Source organism: Pseudophryne corroboree, chromosome 3 (genome assembly GCF_028390025.1).
Source record: "Pseudophryne corroboree isolate aPseCor3 chromosome 3, aPseCor3.hap2, whole genome shotgun sequence".
Taxonomy (NCBI): domain Eukaryota; kingdom Metazoa; phylum Chordata; class Amphibia; order Anura; family Myobatrachidae; genus Pseudophryne; species Pseudophryne corroboree.
In genome coordinates this window covers 283,940,090-283,964,598 of record NC_086446.1, presented here as the reverse complement: position 1 = coordinate 283,964,598, position 24,509 = coordinate 283,940,090, and the positions used below count along the sequence as shown (strand labels likewise).

Below are 24,509 nucleotides of genomic sequence, written 5' to 3'. Positions count from 1 at the left end.
CTGTGGCATCACTCTGCCCCGGCTGCTGCAGCACTTCTCTCTACACTGATGTTGCAGCACCTCTCTCTGCCCCTCAGGCTGCTGCAGCACCACTCTCTGCCCCTCAGGCTGCTGCAGCACCTCTCTCTGCCCCTCAGGCTGCTGCAGCATCTCTCTCTGGCTCTCAGGAAATTCTGGGACATTATTTTCATTGAAGCATAGTGGGATTATCAGGTCTGGGATATCAGTCCTAGGGTTAAGGCATTGGGGACTATGAAATAGTGTGTGTGTGTGTGTGTGTGTGTGTGTGTGTGTGTGTGTGTGTGTGTGTGTTTAGGGGGGGCAAGTTTGATGCAGTATTTTCATTGAGAGTTTAGAGGGGGGGTTTGGGTCTGTGGGGGGGGGGGGGGGGGTCACATTTGGGGCATTATTTTAATTGAGGCATTGGGAGATTATCAGATTGCCATGAGCTCCACAAGGTCTACAACCACCCGTCACCAATTTAGGATTTTTAAATATTGTTTCTTTTCAAATGTAACATGCCACCACATGTTGGCTAGGCCCCCAATTCAGTATTCAGTATAGGGGAGGGGGCACCAAAACATGCCCTTGCTCGGGGCACCAAAACATGCCCTGGCTCGGGGCACCATGGCACCTAGCTACACCTCTGACAGTACCTGATTTTGGTGAGGTCCACCCAATAAATACAACCACACAGCCAGTGCCGTTTCTTGCGGCGGGCGAGCCGTGCAACCGCACGGGGCGCCCGCCGCGGCACTGCCTGAGCACTTTCAAACTCCCCTCCCCTCTTCTCCCGAGTGCCCAGCTCGGGGGGCGGGGTTTCACAGAATGACGCGTTTGCGTTGTGATGTCACGACGCAATCGCATCATTCTGCGAAACCCCACCCCCCGAGCTGGGCACTCGGGAGGAGGGAGAAGGGGAAGCCAAGCCAGCCAGCACTGCGCAGACGAGGGAGAGGCGGCTGAAGAGCGGGAAGAACCGCTTCAAATGTAAGTCAGCCCCTCTCCCTCTCTCCCTCCCCCCCACCACCACCTGCCGTACTGTGTAAAATGGGGACACCTGTCTGCCGGAATGTGTAAAGTGGGGACACTTGTCTGCCGGAATGTGTAAAATGGGGACACTTGCCTGCTGTAATATGTAAAATGGGGACTCTTGTCTGCCGGAATGTGTAAAATGGGGACACTTGCCTGCCGGAATGTGTAAAATGGGGACACCTGTCTGCCGGAATGTGTAAAATGGGGACACTTGCCTGTTGTACTATGTAAAATGGGGGCATGTGCCTGCCGCAATGTGTAAAATGGGGACACTTGCCTGCCATAATGTGTAAAATGGGGACACTTGCCTGCTGTAATGTGTAAAGTGGGGACACTTGCCTGCCGGAATGTGTAAAATGGGGGCACGTGCCTGCCGCAATGTGTAAAATGGGGTCACTTGCCTGCCATGCTGTGTAAAATGGGGGCATGTGCCTGCCGCAATGTGTAAAATGGGGACACTTGCCTGTTGTACTGTGTAAAATGGGGGCACGTGCCTGCCGCAGTGTGTAAAATGGGGACACTTTCCTGCTGCAATGTGTAAAATGGGGGCACGTGCCTGCCACAATGTGTAAAATGGGGACACTTGCCTACCGTGCTGTGTAAATGGGGACACTTGCCTGCTGTAATGTGTAAAATGAGGACTTTTTTTTTTTTTATCCTGTGGTGGCCGTGATGATGAGATCAGATGAGACCACGCCCATCTTAACAAAGCCACGCCCATTTTGACGAGGTCGCACCCCCTTGCCCATACTTTTCCTCTTTATATCTATGGGGGGGGGGCACATTTTTTCTTATGTGAATGGGGGGGGCGCATTTTTAATCTCGCACTGGGAGCCAACTTGGCTAGAAACGGCCCTGCACACAGCCAACAGAATTTACATCCCAGGTATAATTAGGTGCCACTAAATGTTTTCTCACCTTCATACAAGGAGTGGTGAGGGTCAGACCCTTTGCTACTGTTTTCAAGTGGTAGAAATCAATGAGCTTAGTCATATCTGGAAAGTTGTTAGTGTTATTCAAGTGATATTCTCCCTGGCTGTTCCGAAGGATCTTGAAGTGTTTTACAGTGTCCTGCATTCGCACTGAGACATAAAGATGCAAAAAATGTGTTAAATATAAATCGCAGGACAAATCACAACCAGCAAGCATCATATTTATCCATCATTTATTGCATTATGTAATCTGCACATATTTTGTTTAAAAAAAAATAGAGAAAGCAGAATAATTTGACACACAGATCTGTATCTGTCATTTAGTATTCTTTCACAGAGGTCTCATTGTATTATTTCTTAGAGACCAGTTGGTTTGTGAATGGCAGCCACAGTCTGTCTCCTTCTAGCCCCTAATGTACACGTTTCTTGTTGAAGGGCTTCATATTTGTGCTCCTTTTATAGTGCTTGAAAACTCTGGTGTAGTGTTGCTACATTGGTGAATGATGGAAGCATGGGCACTGAGACACCATGTTGCATGTTGTGTGCAGCGTTGTTTGCATGTATTTTCTGATTTGGAAGATTTTCTAATTATTTCCACATGCATACTTTCCAACTTTTCAGAGCAAAGATTTGCGCACAGCCCGTACGCGTCTAGTTTCCCTTCGTGGAGAGGTCCTTTACTGTGCGGTGCGCGATGACGTCATCGCGCACCGCACAGCAAAGGTCCTCTCCACGAAGGGAACTAGACGCTACGCGTCTAGTTTCCCTTCGTGGAGAGGACCTTTGCTGTGCGCGATGACGTCATCGCGCACCGCACATCATTTCAGTCTGTACAGGGGGCATAAATGACCACGCCCCCTGAATGAAGCCACGCCCCCTATTGCCACCCGGGGCGCACAGAGACCCAGAACCGGCCCTGAGCGGATGATCAAAGAATCCACCAACTGCACCCCCACTCCCCACCTTCGGGACACTGTGGCCCACCGGTGGGACAGCTGGACATTGTCCAAATAGTGGGACTGAATCGCTGAAATCGGGACAGTTGGGAGGTATGTCTTTGTATAAAGCCCCCTGATAATCCCTTCTCAATGTGAGAGGTTGCAAAGTTTTGATGTCCCCAAATTGATACAGCTACGTCAGCCCTTGGAGAAACCAGTTTTTGATATAGGGCGTAATTCAGACCTGATCGATTGGCAGCGATTTTTGCTGTCCTGCGATCATATAGTTGCCGCCTACAGGGAGAGTGTATTTGTGCTATGCAAGTGTGCGAACGCATGTGTAGCAGAGCTGCACAAACAGATTTTGTGCAGTCTCTGCGCAGCCCAGGACTTATTCAGCCTCTGCGATCACTTCAGCCTGTCCGGGACCGGAACTGACGTCAGACACCCGCCCTGCAAACGCATGGACACGCCTGTGTTTTTACAGACACTCCCAGAAAATGGTCAGTTGCCACCCACAAACACCCTCTACCTGCCAATCTCCTTGCGATAGCCCGTGCGATCGCTTTTTTCGCACCATCCCGACGCTATGCACCGATGCCCGGTGCAGTTGTCCGATGCACCTTCACATTGCGGGGCATACGCATGCTCAGTTCGGACCTGATCGTAGGCTGTGAGAAAACGCAGCCTAGTGAACAGGTCTGAATTACCCCCCTAGTGCGATGACAGGCCTCTTGCAAAAACAGGATTGCCCACCAACAGGAGGAAAAGAAAGGAGTAGGGGAATATTTTCATAGGTGGGCGGATCTGTTTTCCAAGCACTGAGCATGGAGGCCAGGACTATATTATCTCTAATCTCCTGTGGGAGGGAGGTGGATGGGTATGAAGCAATGTGGCCAAGTGTATGTTAGGGCTGAAGGCCTGTTCTATAGAGAAAGTGGTGTAATTATTGCCTCACCAATCCAATCCATGGTGAAGTGGTAAGTGGCCGCAAGGGAATAACCCCTTATAGAAGGAAGGTTCACTCCCCCTAGATAAGTGGTTTGTTGTAACTTATAAAGAGAATTCTTAGGACGCTTGTTAATTGTAATGCACAGTATGATATGAGCTCCCCATTACCTTCACATTTATATGATATGAGCTCCCCATTAACTTTACATTCCAAAATTTACAGTGAAAGGAGCCATCTATATTATTCTCTAAATTGCTGACTCTGCTTCTCCTGTCTCATTTGCATATAGTGCCAATGGTATTGCGGAAGAACTGTGTGTAGGGGACTATTTCTGCAACACGTGTGTGGTATGACATGCTAATGAAACAAGGTTACATTATTTTACCAGGTCTAATTTATTCCCATTTTCAAGCACATAAATAACATTTATGTAGAGGTGAAAGTGTTGCCATCCCCACATCAGGGCTACCTGAGAGTGCAAACACAAAGTCTTGCTTTTCACTGACACGAACCAGGAAGGAGCCAGTCCCATTCCTCGCTTTCATCAGCAGATTCACAGCCTCTGTCCGGGACAAGTCTCCAAAAAACCATCTGCAGAGACAGACAGGTATAGGTAGAGTGCATGAAGAGCCTGCAGCCTCACAGACAATGTAAGATACATATTTATTGCATCTGATGGTGCAGTACAGAAGTGCTATACATAACAGCTGGAAGTTGCTTACTGCTGCACTGTGGCTTTTTTGACGTACAACAGCTAATTTAATGATCTGTTCAGTTTACAGTTGAACTGTGACTATTCTCCTTACATTGGATGCAGTAATTTTTAGCTTAGTTAGAACTAGTAGTATCACTTTGCCATTGGAGACAAAGGGGTATCTTCATGTAGCAGTGAAAATTCCTTTATCACTGAAAACAGGGTTTTTCATTGCTTCCTTCCATTCATTCAGAGAAGGTGTTACTGTGGAGAAGATGAAGTGCGCTAATCTTTTGACAGTAAGCAAGTAGTACTTCCCTCAATATTCTTCTGTCGCAGGACTTTACATATGCTTCACAATGTTAAGATCCATATGTAAGGGAAAAGATAGTGTAATACGTTAAAAAAAAATTGAATACATTATAGTAGAATAAAAGTAACCAATACGATCATTAGCGGAATAAATCTCAATGAAATATTCAATGGTAAAGGTGGAGGTTTACCAGATTCTGATAAGGCATAGGCCTTAAATATAGCCAATGTAATCTTTAGAGAAATGGAATCTCAATATGGAATAGTAAAGGTGGAGGTTTACTAGATTTTCATGAGGTAAGGGCCTTCAGGATATAAAAATGAGGAGTAACCGGCTCCAGAACCTGTCTCCACGGTCCAAACACTCCGTTCGTCTGGTCAGCCTTCCACCAAAAGATAACACTCCTGTCATACAATTCTAACGCGTTTCGGGACCTCTCCCTTCCTCAAGGCAGTATGACAGGACTGGGCCCTGATGTGCCATTTATACTCTAACTTAAAAATGCATCCAGGTCACGGGGTCACAACATAATACCAATTTCAATTTCACACAGAATTAAAAAGCATGATCAAAACATGATAGATACAAACAATATAAATCCATTCATAGGGTCAAAATATGGTAATAAACCTAAAACGTAGTATATTAACTTCATAAAATTCGGCCCGCCGGAAGTGATGTCCTCCGTACTTCCGGTCCGGCGTTTATTAGCTTTAAACTATTATTAACATTATAGCACAATTCCTTCACTTAGTTCTTTTATACGTTGGTGATATAAGTTGTATGACATGAGTGCTATCTTTTGGTCTAAGGCTGAGCAGACGGACGGAGTGTTTGGACCGTGTAGACAGGTGTCGGAGCTGGTTACTCATCATTTTTACATCCTGAAGGCCCTTACCTCATGAAAATCTGGTAAACCTCCACCCTTACTATTCCGTATTGAGATTCCATTTCTCTAAAGATTACATTGGCTATATTTAAGGCCTACGCCTCCACCTTTACCATTGAATATTTCATTGAGATTTATTCATCTAATGATTGTATTGGTTACTTTTATTCTACTATGATGTATTCAATTTTTTTTTATTGTATTACACTATCTTTGGAAAAATGTATTTCCTCTTACATATGGATCTTAACATTGTGAAGCATATGTAAAGTCCTACGACAGAAGAATATTGAGGGATGTACTACTTGCTTACTGTCAAAAGATTAGCGCACTTCATCTGGTCTAATTCATATGCTTATCTAATTCATTGTGGTATTGGGGATACCTTTCTGACCAGTTGGTTGCTGCCTATCTGTCTGTGCGCCCGGTCGCTATTCTTCTACTTGTTTTACTGTGGAGAAACCTCAGATCTCTCCAGCAGTGCCCCAGATCCATGTCAGGATAACTTCCGCATACAGTAGTATGCGGTAGTGATTCATAGAAGAATGGAAAGCACAGATTTCCGTTTTGTGTCTCAAAATTTTTTTTATGCCATTTTAGGATGGCATAAGGAGCCTGCCCAGGGCAGAAGAGCAGCAAAGGCTGCTGTGTCCCCACCCCCTTAACTGTAACCAGCTGATCAGAGGAGCCCATGAAGAGAGTGGCAGAGAAAAAATCTTCCTCTGCACCCCCGTGTGACCAAGATGCTACACTGGGAGAGAGGTTCTGGGAAAGTATATATGTTAATGAAGTAATCCAGAATATGCTGGGTCACTTCAGGCTTGTGACTCCCCGCTGCTCTCATCGCCGCTCTGTCTTCACCCTCCTCTACCCATCCCTGCTGGGTTCACCCCTCATCACCTGCTGGTGGACTTGCTGTGCTGCCTACATGCTGTCACTGGCTCACTTGGCTCCCCCATGTCTCTGATCCATCAGTGAATTTATACCCCTTTTACACCAAAATCCCGGGTCTGACCCAGGATTTGGAACACGGTTCCAAGCCGGGTCAGACCCGGGATTCCCCCCATTTCACTGCAGTGCCGATCCGGGATATTCCCGAATCGGCACCGTTTACACTGCACCCGGGTGCAGTGTCTTGTGGGCCGGCGCTTAGAGATGATGTCATCTCCAAGCGCCGGCCCACACTGCAGATCGGGACTCCGGAGCGTCTCGCCGGGGGCAAGCACAGCAATCTGGAAGCTGCTGTGCTGCCCCCAGCCTCCGGCGCTTCCAGGCACCAGACATGGCGCTGCTGTCTGCATAGACAACATGTGCCATGTCTCCAGCCGCAGCATGGCAACCAGCACGGCGCCGCTGTCTGCATAGACCCCCAGCCTCCCGACCGCCCGCCGGACACTTCCGTACGGGAGGTTTGTCATGCTGTAAATGGGTGCCGGGTCGGCTGACCCGGCTTACCCATTTACACCGCTTCCCTCCCGGGTCTTTCCCCCTGCGTATTTGCCGGGTTGGATTCCCGGAAAAGTGGACCCGTGGTGACCCTTTTACACTACCTGCAGTCCCGGGATTTTGCGCGCTCCAGGTGGTGTTTCAGGTGGTGGTGGTATTTCAGGTGGTGTAAAAGGGGTATTACTGTGTAGCCGGTGCATGCGCACACAGAACCTGCATTCCAACACTGCAATATCCTCAAGGACAGCAGCTGAAGTCAGGTTTGCAGAGGGCCTAATTTTCGCATTGCATCGGTGGAAATGAATGTGTACCTGAAATTCTATTTAACACCACTATATATCACATCTAAATGATGAGATATATAGTGAAAACTAACCACACAACTACATGAAAAGACCCCAGAGGTCATCATAGGCCAGTGATGTCACCAGTACCTAGACAAAGCCTTAGGCATAGGCAATGTAGGTAAATGCCTAGGGACATCTGAAAAGCCTAGCGGCATTTGGGCAGGTTGGGCATCTAAATTCTACTTACAAATTTCGGGCTGTAGCTTTATTGCTGTGGTGGTGGCCAGAGCAGTAAAGTTTTCTTTTGTAAATTGTGGTGCATCGTGTATGATGTCATGATGTCACGCAGTACTGCTGAGACAGGCAGAGCAGAGGAGCTGCAGAGGTGGGCAGCCAGATGACAGAAAGGTGAGTGCGGTGGCTGGGGAGATGCTTATGTAGGCTAGGGCCGGAGTCTGTTGGGATTAATTAATTGTGTTTGAGATGTTATATATATTAGTGTGCAATATTTTAACAACATTCTGGGGCTGGAGAGACACTTGTGTGGGTTGGAGAGACATAAAGGGGATGAGTAGGGATGGCCATTGTTTTGCCTAGCATTGATTCTTACTATTGATGGTGATATGGCAGGTGTCCATCGATAGTTGTATACTATGCTATGAATGACCATCAATGGATTCACCAGCCAATGGTCATCCCTGTTGTTTCTCTGAATCAGAACCTGGGGCAGGGTTTTGCAAGTGCCAGGGGCAAAGCTATGGTCCATGTCCTGACACTCTGTAGAAAAAACAAACAACTATTGGGTGGTTCTATGCCTTCGATGGTGGGAAATCATCTGGTTCTCTCACATCAACAGTATTCAACATTTGCCATAAAACCATTGATGATTTGGTTTTATTGATGGTCGATAGCCATCCCTAGGAATGAGGCTGTGTGGGATGGGGACCAGAGGCAGAACTCTGGGAGGCAACTGAGTCAGCTGCCGCCGGGCTCCTGTTTTGAAGGGGGGCACCTCTCCTCCTGTTCCATGTGTTCAGCGACATTAATCAATTAAGTTAATTGACTGCAGCCGGTATCTCTTCCGTAGCCGACTTCCCCACTAGTCACTGCACCTTACAAATCACACCCTCTTTATTATAGATACACTGGAAGCAGACAACTTACTGATGAAGCTATTTGCTCATATAAAGGAAACATGAGAATTCTAACTATATGAAGTTATTTCTCTGACGATTACAAGTAACTTCATATAGTTAGAATTCTCATACTTCCTATGCAAGAGCAAATATCTCAATCAGTAAGGTGCATGCTTCCAGTGTAATAGGTTGTGGGTTCTAATCCTGGATATGACACTTGCAAATTAATTGTCAGAGAAATAATCAGCATTGTAAGTGACTGAGCAGATCTATGTAGTGTGTGGTTGGACCCCTACATAGATCTGCCTAGTTGCAATGGTTTTGGAGCAGCTTCATATACTGTAGTTAGAATTAGAGATGAGCGGGTTCGGTTTTACTCGGATCTCAAAACGGCATCTTATTGGCTCACGGATGATATATAGGGCGGGCACCAATATTTTTCTTGCCTCCGGGTAACTGGGGCAAACTTAAGCCACTGATGGGGACCACAACACAATAAAGAAAGGGAAGCACAGCACCATGAGGCCACGTCCTTCTGTTAGACCACACCCTTCCTGCAAGGCCGGGATCCCGACCACCGGGATCCTATGAGCAGTAGTGGCCTATCCACCCCATGCAGCGCAATGTGCAATCATGCACAGTCTGTGCTGAAGAAGTCTTTATTGCTGCAGGTAGTAAAAATGCTGGGTGATCTGAGAGGTTAAGCATACAGTACAAGAATAGAACATTAGCCAGAAAGACCAGACTGTAGCAAAGGGGATGCAGACAGCTTCACACCTCCTTCATGTTACTGAGGCTCCGTCCAGTGGTCAGGCAGTGGTTATTGGGGGTCATTCCGAGTTGTTCGCTCGCTAGCAAATTTTAGCAGCATTGCACACGCTAGGCCGCCGCCCTCTGCAAGTGTATCTTAGCTTAGCAGAATTGCGAACGAAAGGTTAGCAGAATTGCGATTAGAAAATTCTTAGCAGTTTCTGAGTAGCTCGAGACTTACTCCTACACTGCGATCAGCTCAGCCCGTTTCGTTCCTGGTTTGACGTCACAAACACGCCCTGCGTTCGGCCAGCTACTCCCCTGTTTCTCCAGACACTCCCGCGTTTTATCCTGGCACGCCTGCGTTTTTCTGCACACTCCCAGAAAACGGTCAGTTTCCGCTCAGAATCACCCACTTCCTGTCAATAACACTACGATCACTTCAACGATGGAAATTCTTCGTTCAGACGTGAGTAAATCTACTAAGTTTTGTGCTAAAATACTTAGCGCATGCGCACTGCGTACCATGCGCATGCGCATTTTCGCCTTAATCGCTCCGTTGCGAAAATCGGCAACGAGCGAACAACTCGGAATGACCCCCATTGTCATATTGGGATTTAGACCTGATAATTTGAATTTCGTATCACCGCTATTCACAGCAATAATACTTATAGATGTATGATTAATCGCCCCCGCAAGGGTAGGTACACCGAAAGGAGCATGTCCCTGTGTAAGAAGTGAAATGGCAGCAAATCAATTATTTCACTTCTACAAGAGTCAGGACCATTTAGCAAATGCTGATCATGCATGTGTGGCAGCCATTACCAGGTAGGGTTCCAGAGAACCCTCTAACTGTTATTTCTGCAGAATGTGGCCTAAAGCCATTCTGGAGCTTGGCAAACATGACAGGTTTGCAGCCCCCCCATGTCAGAACTAGAGGGAAAGCATCAGATATGGAGAAGAACCACTTGGCCCATCTAGTCTGCCCTTTTTTACAGGGCCGTAACTACGTGTGTGCCAAGGGGGCTTGGCACACAGCGCAGTTGCCCTGAGGGCGCAACGGCCAGCGGCATGTAATGAGTCAAATTGACTCATTACATGCCGCCTCTGCTGTGTGCGCCGCCGCCGCGCTGTTGAGGGGAAGACAGAAGCGCCGAGCAGCGGAGAGAAGGAGGAGGAGGGAGGGGGAGCAGGGAGCCGCAGCAGCGCTATTTGATTGGTAGTAAGCGCCGCTGCAGCATCCCCCTCTCCTTCTGTATTGGCTGCCCGGCGCCGCTATGAATGCTGGGATGCGGTTCCTTCATCCCAGCATCCACAGCAGCGCCGGGCAGCCAATAAAGAAGAAGAGGGGGATGCTGCAGCGGCGCTTACTACCAATCAAATAGCGCTGCTGCGGCTCCCTGCTCCCCCTCCCTCCTCTTCCTTCTCATCTCACTGCCCAGTGCCTGCACCGAGGGAGCTTCCAGCACGAGGAGCCTGTCAGGTAAGTCTCTCTCTCTCTCTCTTTTAGGGGGACACCGTCTGCCATAATGTGTAAAAAGGGGTCCTGGCTGCCGCATTGTGTAAAAAGGGGTCCTGGCTGCCGCATTGTGTAAAAAGGGGGACTGGCTGCCGCAATGTGTAAAAAGGGGTCCTGGCTGCCGCATTGTGTAAAAAGGGGTCCTGGCTGCCGCATTGTGTAAAAAGGGGGACTGGCTGCCGCAATGTGTAAAAAGGGGGACTGGCTGCCGCATTGTGTAAAAAGGGGGACTGTCTGCCGCAATGTGTAAAAAGGGGGACTGGCTGCTGCAATGTGTAAAAAGGGGGACTGTCTGCCGTAATGTGTAAAAAGGGGGCCTGGCTGCCGCAATGTGTAAAAAGGGGGACTGGCTCCCGTAATGTGTAAAAAGGGGGCCTGGCTGCCGCAATGTGTATAAAGGGGGACACCGTCTGCCGTAATGTGTATAAACGGGGACGCTGTCTGCTGTAATGTGTAAAAAGTAGAGATGAGCGCCTGAAATTTTTCGGGTTTTGTGTTTTGGTTTTGGGTTCGGTTCCGCGGCCGTGTTTTGGGTTCGAACGCGTTTTGGCAAAACCTCACCGAATTTTTTTTGTCGGATTCGGGTGTGTTTTGGATTCGGGTGTTTTTTTTCAAAAAACACTAAAAAACAGCTTAAATCATAGAATTTGGGGGTCATTTTGATCCCAAAGTATTATTAACCTCAAAAACCATAATTTACACTCATTTTCAGTCTATTCTGAATACCTCACACCTCACAATATTATTTTTAGTCCTAAAATTTGCACCGAGGTCGCTGTGTGAGTAAGATAAGCGACCCTAGTGGCCGACACAAACACCGGGCCCATCTAGGAGTGGCACTGCAGTGTCACGCAGGATGTCCCTTCCAAAAACCCTCCCCAAACAGCACATGACGCAAAGAAAAAAAGAGGCGCAATGAGGTAGCTGTGTGAGTAAGATTAGCGACCCTAGTGGCCGACACAAACACCGGGCCCATCTAGGAGTGGCACTGCAGTGTCACGCAGGATGGCCCTTCCAAAAAACCCTCCCCAAACAGCACATGACGCAAAGAAAAAAAGAGGCGCAATGAGGTAGCTGTGTGAGTAAGATTAGCGACCCTAGTGGCCGACACAAACACCGGGCCCATCTAGGAGTGGCACTGCAGTGTCACGCAGGATGTCCCTTCCAAAAAACCCTCCCCAAACAGCACATGACGCAAAGAAAAAAAGAGGCGCAATGAGGTAGCTGACTGTGTGAGTAAGATTAGCGACCCTAGTGGCCGACACAAACACCGGGCCCATTTAGGAGTGGCACTGCAGTGTCACGCAGGATGTCCCTTCCAAAAAATCCTCCCCAATCAGCACATGATGCAAAGAAAAAGAAAAGAAAAAAGAGGTGCAAGATGGAATTGTCCTTGGGCCCTCCCACCCACCCTTATGTTGTATAAACAAAACAGGACATGCACACTTTAACCAACCCATCATTTCAGTGACAGGGTCTGCCACACGACTGTGACTGATATGACGGGTTGGTTTGGACCCCCCCCAAAAAAGAAGCAATTAATCTCTCCTTGCACAAACTGGCTCTACAGAGGCAAGATGTCCACCTCATCATCACCCTCCGATATATCACCGTGTACATCCCCCTCCTCACAGATTATCAATTCGTCCCCACTGGAATCCACCATCTCAGCTCCCTGTGTACTTTGTGGAGGCAATTGCTGCTGGTCAATGTCTCCGCGGAGGAATTGATTATAATTCATTTTAATGAACATCATCTTCTCCACATTTTCTGGATGTAACCTCGTACGCCGATTGCTGACAAGGTGAGCGGCGGCACTAAACACTCTTTCGGAGTACACACTTGTGGGAGGGCAACTTAGGTAGAATAAAGCCAGTTTGTGCAAGGGCCTCCAAATTGCCTCTTTTTCCTGCCAGTATAAGTACGGACTGTGTGACGTGCCTACTTGGATGCGGTCACTCATATAATCCTCCACCATTCTATCAATGTTGAGAGAATCATATGCAGTGACAGTAGACGACATGTCCGTAATCGTTGTCAGGTCCTTCAGTCCGGACCAGATGTCAGCATCAGCAGTCGCTCCAGACTGCCCTGCATCACCGCCAGCGGGTGGGCTCGGAATTCTGAGCCTTTTCCTCGCACCCCCAGTTGCGGGAGAATGTGAAGGAGGAGATGTTGACAGGTCGCGTTCCGCTTGACTTGACAATTTTGTCACCAGCAGGTCTTTCAACCCCTGCAGACTTGTGTCTGCCGGAAAGAGAGATCCAAGGTAGGCTTTAAATCTAGGATCGAGCACGGTGGCCAAAATGTAGTGCTCTGATTTCAACAGATTGACCACCCGTGAATCCTTGTTAAGCGAATTAAGGGCTCCATCCACAAGTCCCACATGCCTAGCGGAATCGCTCCGTGTTAGCTCCTCCTTCAATGTCTCCAGCTTCTTCTGCAAAAGCCTGATGAGGGGAATGACCTGACTCAGGCTGGCAGTGTCTGAACTGACTTCACGTGTGGCAAGTTCAAAGGGCATCAGAACCTTGCACAACGTTGAAATCATTCTCCACTGCGCTTGAGACAGGTGCATTCCACCTACTATATCGTGCTCAATTGTATAGGCTTGAATGGCCTTTTGCTGCTCCTCCAACCTCTGAAGCATATAGAGGGTTGAATTCCACCTCGTTACCACTTCTTGCTTCAGATGATGGCAGGGCAGGTTCAGTAGTTTTTGGTGGTGCTCCAGTCTTCTGTACGTGGTGCCTGTACGCCGAAAGTGTCCCGCAATTCTTCTGGCCACCGACAGCATCTCTTGCACGCCCCTGTCGTTTTTTAAAAAATTCTGCACCACCAAATTCAAGGTATGTGCAAAACATGGGACGTGCTGGAATTTGCCCATATTTAATGCACACACAATATTGCTGGCGTTGTCCGATGCCACAAATCCACAGGAGAGTCCAATTGGGGTAAGCCATTCCGCGATGATCTTCCTCAGTTGCCGTAAGAGGTTTTCAGCTGTGTGCGTATTCTGGAAAGCGGTGATACAAAGCGTAGCCTGCCTAGGAAAGAGTTGGCGTTTGCGAGATGCTGCTACTGGTGCCGCCGCTGCTGTTCTTGCGGCGGGAGTCCATACATCTACCCAGTGGGCTGTCACAGTCATATAGTCCTGACCCTGCCCTGCTCCACTTGTCCACATGTCCGTGGTTAAGTGGACATTGGGTACAACTGCATTTTTTAGGACACTGGTGAGTCTTTTTCTGACGTCCGTGTACATTCTCGGTATCGCCTGCCTAGAGAAGTGGAACCTAGATGGTATTTGGTAACGGGGGCACACTGCCTCAATAAATTGTCTAGTTCCCTGTGAACTAACGGCGGATACCGGACGCACGTCTAACACCAACATAGTTGTCAAGGCCTCAGTTATCCGCTTTGCAGCAGGATGACTGCTGTGATATTTCATCTTCCTCGCAAAGGACTGTTGGACAGTCAATTGCTTACTGGAAGTAGTACAAGTGGGCTTACGACTTCCCCTCTGGGATGACCATCGACTCCCAGCAGCAACAACAGCAGCGCCAGCAGCAGTAGGCGTTACACGCAAGGATGCATCGGAGGAATCCCAGGCAGGAGAGGACTCGTCAGAATTGCCAGTGACATGGCCTGCAGGACTATTGGCATTCCTGGGGAAGGAGGAAATTGACACTGAGGGAGTTGGTGGGGTGGTTTGCGTGAGCTTGGTTACAAGAGGAAGGGATTTACTGGTCAGTGGACTGCTTCCGCTGTCGCCCAAAGTTTTTGAACTTGTCACTGACTTATTATGAATGCGCTGCAGGTGACGTATAAGGGAGGATGTTCCGAGGTGGTTAACGTCCTTACCCCTACTTATTACAGCTTGACAAAGGCAACACACGGCTTGACACCTGTTGTCCGCTTTTCTGTTGAAATACCTCCACACTGAAGAGCTGATTTTTTTGGTATTTTCACCAGGCATGTCAACGGCCATATTCCTCCCACGGACAACAGGTGTCTCCCCGGGTGCCTGACTTAAACAAACCACCTCACCATCAGAATCCTCCTGGTCAATTTCCTCCCCAGCGCCAGCAACACCCATATCCTCCTCATCCTGGTGTACTTCAACATCTTCATCTTCAATCTGACTATCAGGAACTGGACTGCGGGTGCTCCTTCCAGCACTTGCAGGGGGCGTGCAAATGGTGGAAGGCGCATGCTCTTCACGTCCAGTGTTGGGAAGGTCAGGCATCGCAACCGACACAATTGGACTCTCCTTGTGGATTTGGGATTTCGAAGAACGCACAGTTCTTTGCGGTGCTTTTGCCAGCTTGAGTCTTTTCAGTTTTCTAGCGAGAGGCTGAGTGCTTCCATCCTCATGTGAAGCTGAACCACTAGCCATGAACATAGGCCAGGGCCTCAGCCGTTCCTTGCCACTCTGTGTGGTAAATGGCATATTTGCAAGTTTACGCTTCTCCTCCGACAATTTTATTTTAGGTTTTGGAGTCCTTTTTTTACTGATATTTGGTGTTTTGGATTTGACATGCTCTGTACTATGACATTGGGCATCGGCCTTGGCAGACGACGTTGCTGGCATTTCATCGTCTCGGCCATGACTAGTGGCAGCAGCTTCAGCACGAGGTGGAAGTGGATCTTGATCTTTCCCTAATTTTGGAACCTCAACATTTTTGTTCTCCATATTTTAATAGGCACAACTAAAAGGCACCTCAGGTAAACAATGGAGATGGATACTAGTATACAATTATGGACTGCCTGCCGAGTGCAGACACAGAGGAAGCCACAGCCGTGAACTACCGTACTGTACTGTGTCTGCTGCTAATATAGACTGGTTGATAAAGAGATGTCTATGTAACTATGTATGTATAAAGAAGAAAGAAAAAAAAACCACGGTTAGGTGGTATACAATTATGGACGGACTGCCTGCCGAGTGCAGACACAGAGGTAGCCACAGCCGTGAACTACCGTACTGTACTGTGTCTGCTGCTAATAATATAGACTGGTTGATAAAGAGATGTCGTAGTAGTATGTATGTATAAAGAAGAAAGAAAAAAAAACCACGGTTAGGTGGTATACAATTATGGACGGACTGCCTGCCGAGTGCAGACACAGAGGTAGCCACAGCCATGAACTACCGTACTGTACTGTGTCTGCTGCTAATATAGACTGGTTGATAAAGAGATGTCTATGTAACTATGTATGTATAAAGAAGAAAGAAAAAAAAACCACGGTTAGGTGGTATACAATTATGGACGGACTGCCTGCCGAGTGCAGACACAGAGGTAGCCACAGCCGTGAACTACCGTACTGTACTGTGTCTGCTGCTAATATAGACTGGTTGATAAAGAGATGTCTATGTAACTATGTATGTATAAAGAAGAAAGAAAAAAAAACCACGGTTAGGTGGTATACAATTATGGACGGACTGCCTGCCGAGTGCAGACACAGAGGTAGCCACAGCCGTGAACTACCGTACTGTACTGTGTCTGCTGCTAATATAGACTGGTTGATAAAGAGATGTCTATGTAACTATGTATGTATAAAGAAGAAAGAAAAAAAAACCACGGTTAGGTGGTATACAATTATGGACGGACTGCCTGCCGAGTGCAGACACAGAGGTAGCCACAGCCGTGGACTACCGTACTGTACTGTGTCTGCTGCTAATATAGACTGGTTGATAAAGAGATGTCTATGTAACTATGTATGTATAAAGAAGAAAGAAAAAAAAACCACGGTTAGGTGGTATACAATTATGGACGGACTGCCTGCCGAGTGCAGACACAGAGGTAGCCACAGCCGTGAACTACCGTACTGTACTGTGTCTGCTGCTAATATAGACTGGTTGATAAAGAGATGTCTATGTAACTATGTATGTATAAAGAAGAAAGAAAAAAAAACCACGGTTAGGTGGTATACAATTATGGACGGACTGCCTGCCGAGTGCAGACACAGAGGTAGCCACAGCCGTGAACTACCGTACTGTACTGTGTCTGCTGCTAATATAGACTGGTTGATAAAGAGATGTCGTAGTAGTATGTATGTATAAAGAAGAAAAAAAAACCACGGTTAGGTGGTATACAATTATGGACGGACTGCCTGCCGAGTGCAGACACAGAGGTAGCCACAGCCGTGAACTACCGTACTGTGTCTGCTGCGACTGGATGATAAATGATATAAAAAATATATATATATCACTACTGCAGCCGGACAGGTATATATTATATATTATATAATGACGGACCTGCTGGACACTGTCTGTCAGCAGAATGAGTTTTATTTTTATAGAATAAAAAAAACAACAACACACAAGTGAAGTCACACGACGAGTGTTTAACTTTTTCAGGCAATCACAATATAAGTATACTACTAACTATACTGGTGGTCAGTGTGGTCAGGTCACTGGTCAGTCACACTGGCAGTGGCACTCCTGCAGCAAAAGTGTGCACTGTTTAATTTTAATATAATATTATGTACTCCTGGCTCCTGCTATAACCTATAACTGGCACTGCAGTGCTCCCCAGTCTCCCCCACAATTATAAGCTGTGTGAGCTGAGCAGTCAGACAGATATATAATATATATAGATGATGCAGCACACTGGGCTGAGCCTGAGCAGTGCACACAGATATGGTATGTGACTGAGTCACTGTGTGTATCGCTTTTTTCAGGCAGGGAACGGATATATTAAATAAACTGCACTGTCTGGTGGTCACTCACTATATAATATTATGTACTCCTGGCTCCTGCTATAACCTATAACTGGCACTGCAGTGCTCCCCAGTCTCCCCCACAATTATAAGCTGTGTGAGCTGAGCAGTCAGACAGATATATAATATATATAGATGATGCAGCACACTGGGCTGAGCCTGAGCAGTGCACACAGATATGGTATGTGACTGAGTCACTGTGTGTATCGCTTTTTTCAGGCAGAGAACGGATATATTAAATAAACTGCACTGTCTGGTGGTCACTCACTAGTAAACTCTCTGCACTCTCTACACTTCTACAGTACTCCTCCTAGTCCTAAGCTCCAGTAAATCTCTCTCTCTTATAATCTAAATGGAGAGGACGCCAGCCACGTCCTCTCCCTATCAATCTCAATGCACGTGTGAAAATGGCGGCGACGCGCGGCTCCTTATATAGAATCCGAGTCTCGCGATAGAATCCGAGCCTCGCGAGAATCCGACAGCGTCATGATGACGTTCGGGCGCGCTCGGGTTAACCGAGCAAGGCGGGAAGATCCGAGTCGCTCGGACCCGTGAAAAAAAACATGAAGTTCGGGCGGGTTCGGATTCAGAGAAACCGAACCCGCTCATCTCTAGTAAAAAGGGGGACTGTCTGCTGTAATGTGTCAAAAGGGGGACGCTGTCTGCTGTAATGTATAAAAGGGGCTCTACCTGGTGTAGTGGCGCTACTGTGCAGCGTAATTTGAATAATGTAGACTACTGTGCACCGTAGTATGAATTGCTATTATTTTGTGGCCACGCCCCTTCCCCATGAAGCCACGCCCCTCTAAATTTTTTGCGCGCCCCCCTGTCTTACATGGGGGGGGGGGGCACCACTGTCGTTTCTTGGACATAGCGCTAAAATGCCTAGTTACGGCACTGCTTTTTTAAACCATATTGTTACCTCAAACTTTATTTAATCCTTATTTCTTTGTAAACATATCCTTATGTCTATCCCATGCTGTACATTTTGATCACTATGAATGTGGCCTCTATAAGGGGGAAAGTTCCCAATTCATTAAACATATTTCCTATTGTACAATTGTACTTTTATTCATTCTTTATATAGCCATAGCAGAGCAGAGCTGTATTATTCCATACATTTAATAAACTAGTGTATGAACCAATTGTAACTGGCCTCAGTAACGCTTATAAAATGTGTATTACTATTAAGCCGCAGTACTGTTCGTAATGAGTTAAAACTGAGTACCCTATACCAAGTCAATGTATCTGTGTATAATATATATATACATAGTAACTGCTGAGTGAATATGAACTATGTTGCTGTTATGTACAGTAGAGTCGTGTGTGTGTGTGTGTGTGTGTGTGTGTGTGTGTGTGTGTGTGTGTGTAAATATATATATATATATATAGATATATATGTGTAATTAGAGGATTAGACTGTGGCAGGGGAAGGGATGCTTCTGGAACCTCCATGCGCAGGCAAGAGCTGCAGGGAGGACGGGGTGACAGTCAGCAGCAGTTAGTGAGCAGAGGTTGGATGCTGGGGAAGAGAGAGAGGTGTATCTCCGGTGACTCTCCAGTGGTGGATGAATCCGACTATTACTGAGAGGAGACTGGGTGCGTTGCAGCTTGCAATACCCACTCGCAGTGCCGTAGGAATACTGCCACAGGAGCTGAGCTGACAGAGTCACTGAGACTGAGGAGTGGGACCTGCGATTTACAGGCAAGAGGGCTGGCAGCATAGGTTTTACCTGAATAGGAGAGCTGGTCTGAGGCAGGCAGAGTGGAGGCCTCTGGTAATCAGTGGAGATGGCAGCAAGCATCTTAGTAACCAGACCCAGGGCAGGAGCTTATACAAGGGACGGGTGGAACCGAGGTAATGCTTGTACCTAGAACACAGAAGAAGCCTTTGCCTATATAAGGGGAGCCCTTCCTTCAGAAAGCCCAGTGGTTTTTAACCCATACAGTAGGTCCCCAGTCAGAGCTAGCTACACAGTGATTACCCTCCCGGACCTATATATATATAGCAGAAGTGTGGAGAGTCACCTCCCCGTTTGAGTCAGAGGAGGGACAGCAGTGTACATACATAAGCGTATTGAGTGGGGGATCCTTCACGCTACTTTACACCACTAATCATAACGATATTGAGGACGCTATTATCAGTCACTATAGAAGGAGATATGAACTATTTGGCAGCTGCTGGAAAGTGAACTATACATAAGGTTATGTAACTCAGCTGCCAGGACGGTAAAGCGTATACTATACAGATATAATATTAACTGCAGCTAAGGAGGTTGGTCAGTGGAATAGCCGGTAATAGACTCTACATCGAATAGTTGCAGTATGAGAATATATACTCTAGAGACTCTGATAAGCAGGGAGTAAGTGGAGAATTGTTATTGTCCATAGCCAGATTATGGTGGGGATGCAGGGCATACATACTGTACCCCAGGCCCCCCTTTGTCAGGGGGCCCTCCGATCATAGCACACTGACATCACTAGCTTTCCCTCTTAAGCATCAGCAGAACCAGCCACCAGAATGCCAGCAGGACAGTATGTAGTGCAGGCAGACACACAGGAATATCATGTTTCATGAGCTACTGATGGAGCTTTCTGACCAGAGCAGAGATAGGAGGGTGCTGAGAGCTGTAAGTGACACAGGTAACCCAGCTTCTCATCCTTCCCTCCTGGGTGTCTGTGTAAACTGTTATGCATTTAAACCATTTGGGTCTGGAGATAAAGACACACACAGAGAGTCCTCCTGAGTCCTGTCCTAGTGAGTAAGTAATACAGAGGCTGATGTTATTCTTGCATGTGACAAGATAAAATATTTTATTTTTCTATGTGTATTTTAAGGTTACGTTGTCTTTGCTCCACTACAAGAAAAGTTTATAAAATAGTTGTTTGTCAATTAGATGGAGCTATAACCAGTACCCAGGCATTATTAAACTATAAGTTAAATTTAATATACACCATTGGTGTAAATTTAATATACACAATCTATACCTGCCATCATGACCCATTCATGGAGGGACAAAACGCTCTCTACCCGGACTTCCTTCTTAATTTATGATTGCCATTACCTGCGTTGAAGTACTTTTCTTATCAATTAAATAGTTCAACAAAGGTGACGCCAATCATATATCAAGTAGGAAGTCCAAGTAGAGAGCATTTTGTCCCTACTGGAATGGGACATGTTGGGAGGTGTGCACAATTTAATATACACCCCCCATCTTCCATCGGGCCCCCCCTGTCTTAAGTGCCCTGGGCACCCCCAAGACTTAATCCGTCCCTGTTATCGTCTCATGACTAGAGATAGAAAACTAGGGATCGATGTACCATATTTTGTGTGGAGAAGTAGCAGCCCAGAGGATTTAAGTAATTCAACACCCTGGAATATCTACTTTGCCAGACTGTGAAATATAGGGAGTTAAGTATTAAGCGCTACACTGTATCCAAGTCATCATCCCCTTCATATAGACTAGGAACGATACAAAGTATACTATCTAGAACAGGCTTTTTCAACCAGTGTGCCGTGGCACACTAGTGTGCCGCAACCAGTTGCAAGGTGTGCCACGGAGCCAGAGCAGCTTCCTGCACCTTCAGAGTGAACTGTTGGCCCAGGCTCTTCTTAGAGGATCAGTCGTGCTCCGGCCGTGACCTATGCCTTGAAAGTGGTGTGATACCATAGGTCACGGCCGCCGCGTCTCACCACCCAGCCAGTCCACTTGCCTGAATACACATCTTCCAGTTCCCACCTGCATCCACAGCTTTCCTTGCCAACCCACATCGACACCTGCCCGACCGCCTGCTACTCAGTATTCGCAGAACTCCACTATGAACAACCCCTGCCACTGAGGGACAGGGAGGAGGACAGCTGATAATAATATTTGTTATTTTATTTCTCCTGTGGGGAACAATAGGATTTCAATAGGATTTATGTGGGGAGAATAAGAATTTATGGATGTATTGGGGGAACAATGTGAATAATTCATGTGGGGAGCAATAGGATTTATGTGGGGAGAAATGTGATTGATTTATGTGTGGAGCAATAGGATTTATGTAGGGAGCAACATGATTTATGTGGGGAGCAATGTGATTGTTTTTTCTGTGTAGGCCAATGTATGTGTGGATATTTGTTTTACTGTGAGGGCCAATGTGTGTGTTTTGTTTTTTTATGTGGGGAACTGATGGTGTGCCTTGCCAATTTTAAAATATTGTTCGGTGTGCCACGAGTAAAAAAAGGTTGAAAATCACTGATCTAGAATCTTCACTTCACTACAGTTTAACTCACGAAAACAGAGTATAGTTGAGTATAATAGACCACAATGAAATATAGCGCACATAGAGAACTAGATACAAGGATTTGAGAGCTCCCCAGCAAAGGATTTCATTCTTCAGAGAACTTTTTGTAGCCTATTCCCTTCCTCATCAGGACGGGCCCCAACGTGCAAAATTATATGTCAGTTGACTATCTGAGTTAATGAATACCCGGGTAATTCAGAGGTAAATGTTCCTTTACAGAGTGGGGATTCCTGAAGGATATTACCAATTTTGTGTATTGCATGCAAATATTTTATTGTTTAGGAAACTGTAGGGGAAATGTTAGTGTGAACTATAATTTTATTGTAACTGTTATTATTTAATGAATATAGCGGTAACCTACGGTGTTGAACCTGGAAATAAAGCATAAGTTATACTTACCCATCTAATCTTCTATTGGCCGATAGTACCCACGACAAGTAAAACATCCAGGTAACTCGTTACTAGTACTTACCTATAGTGACGTTATAATAGGCATAGTACCACTAAAATTAACAGGCTTTCCCAGGCTAACCTATAAACAATAACTAAGCTTGTGTGGAGGAACTGGTATATATTGTAACCCTGTTACTAATCAAAATTTTAATCTAAAGTCAGGTTACACAATCTTCCATTTATATGCATTATTTTGGGGGTTGCTCACTATCCACCTATTTGTAGGTGTTTTAAATACATCAGCACATAGCCACATACCTACCAGCATCATATGTAGTGGGTAAGGTAGTCTGTATTGTAATGTAATACATAGAGCCACAGTTCTCCACTTTGTAACAGAGTGTGCTGCCACATAGGGGTAACATCAACCACGTGAGGTTGGTAAAGGATTTTGGAGCATGCAATAGGGGCGGTAGCAGCACACTTTGTATTCATTACCATGCATGCGCCCTCTCCTCTGATCATTATCACGTTAGTACATACTGTAGACCCCTTGGAGGGTCAGGTTTCCTGTTATAATAAAAATAAACTGTTAGTTTTGGTACCCCACAAAATGTGTACTGAGAACCTCATTTGTATTCCAGAAGATATTAAATAGCAATGTTACATAGTTCACTACACGTTTCCTATTGTACTTAGTATCATTAAGTGCTTAAAATTGTATCCAGCAGTGCTTTTTATTTTTTATACATTAACCACATGCCAGTCACTGTATTGCTCTCCTTGGTTACTTACGGCTGTTCCTCAACTGTTCCTTCCTCTGCTAGGTAGTTGTAAGGTACATATCCAGTCTTGCCAGTTTTACTGCCATTTGTGTTCAGTTTTTCCACGAGCCACCAGTCCCCAGTCCTGTCCAGTGCTTGGAATCGATCCCCAGCTTTGAAACTTAACCCCTCTGGAATGCTTGCTTTAAAATCCCACTGGCTAACATATCTTTGTGCTGGCTGGTTCATGACTACATAGTCACTCATCTCGGGTTCAGAGATAAACTGAAGAGACTCACAACAGTCTAACATGCACACTCTGCCAGGTATGTCAGACACAATTTCCTCAGCATGGACTTTCCTGTTCTGGCATCATATCTAGGAGGGTGTGGGAGTAGAATACTGTAAGTCAGCTTATAAAATATGTAAATTGTGCTCAATCACCTAGTTATTGCCAGGTCATACAGTACTTCTGATTTTCTACCTCCACTTCCTCATTAGATTCACTATTAGCTTTTGTGTTACACCCCTCTCTGTGGATTAAAACACAGCGAGGAAAGGGGAGGAGACAGGTGGAAGTCACTCACCTGATTTATAACACTGCACCTTCTCAAGACGAGTAAAAGAAAAGCTTACTAAGCAATACTGGAATAGTATTTTTCTGGGACATATTTCCTGTTATTTGCTTCTTAAATTGAAAGAAACTGATCTGAAGTTATGTTAAACTTTTCTCCTACTTGACCACAAATGACCTTTTCTGGCAGCAGATCCAACCAGGCTTTTATTCTGAAGTCAGGTACACACTGCCCGACGGGTGCTGCCAATCTGATAAATGCTCCATCTGACTGTATTATCGAATCAGTGTGCACCTGTACGCAAATTTATAGTCAGTGTGTACTTTCCCTTATCTCTTGAATGGAATAGGGAGGTCATGAACATGATTGCGTGTGCAGCACATGCTATATTGTCCTCACAATATGACTGCAGCAGGAGCATTTGAAACCACTTATCATCTTCAAACACTCCAATGCTCCTGCATACATACTATTGGCAACATTCAGTAATAAGGCCACATATTGTGGGGTAAGAGCAACAGGGCAGCCTCTGCATTCCCAGAAAGGCACAAACAAAATCCACCTGCACTGTTGGTTTGGTCAGGTGTGGAACACTGCTTTCTCCAGAGGATCGACACCTCACCAACCTGCATGCCTGAAACAAGCATAGCAGCATCCACCAGTTCGGAGGAGGCAACCAGCTCAGAAATACAAAATGCAGTGTTAAAAGCCATGGAAATAGCAAATTTAAATAAAATTGCCTTGTAACCCGCTAGGCTCGTAGGATGCCCTAGGCTAAACATCGGTCCATTAAGCCCCCATGCCGTCTTGTATACCTGACAACCCCTGCGAATCGGCATTCAAAGCCATGAATCACTCTGCTCCTTCTGTGTCCGCATCATC

At 46.4% G+C, this 24,509-nt stretch overlaps 1 protein-coding gene across 1 annotated transcript in view; it reads right to left on the bottom strand.

Annotated features, from left to right (window-relative positions):
- Positions 1-23,542, bottom strand: part of PTK6 (protein tyrosine kinase 6) — a 62,491-nt gene extending 38,949 nt beyond the window's left edge. Inside the window, exons 1-3 of the mRNA XM_063963137.1 lie at positions 23,084-23,542; positions 4,327-4,448; positions 1,954-2,117 (exon numbers count right to left, since the gene is read on the bottom strand). Coding sequence (XP_063819207.1) covers positions 1,954-2,117; positions 4,327-4,448; positions 23,084-23,364 — 567 coding nt within the window. The 5' untranslated portion in view covers positions 23,365-23,542. The remainder of the gene's footprint in view (positions 1-1,953; positions 2,118-4,326; positions 4,449-23,083) is intronic.
- Between the last annotated feature and the right edge of the window lie 967 nt (positions 23,543-24,509).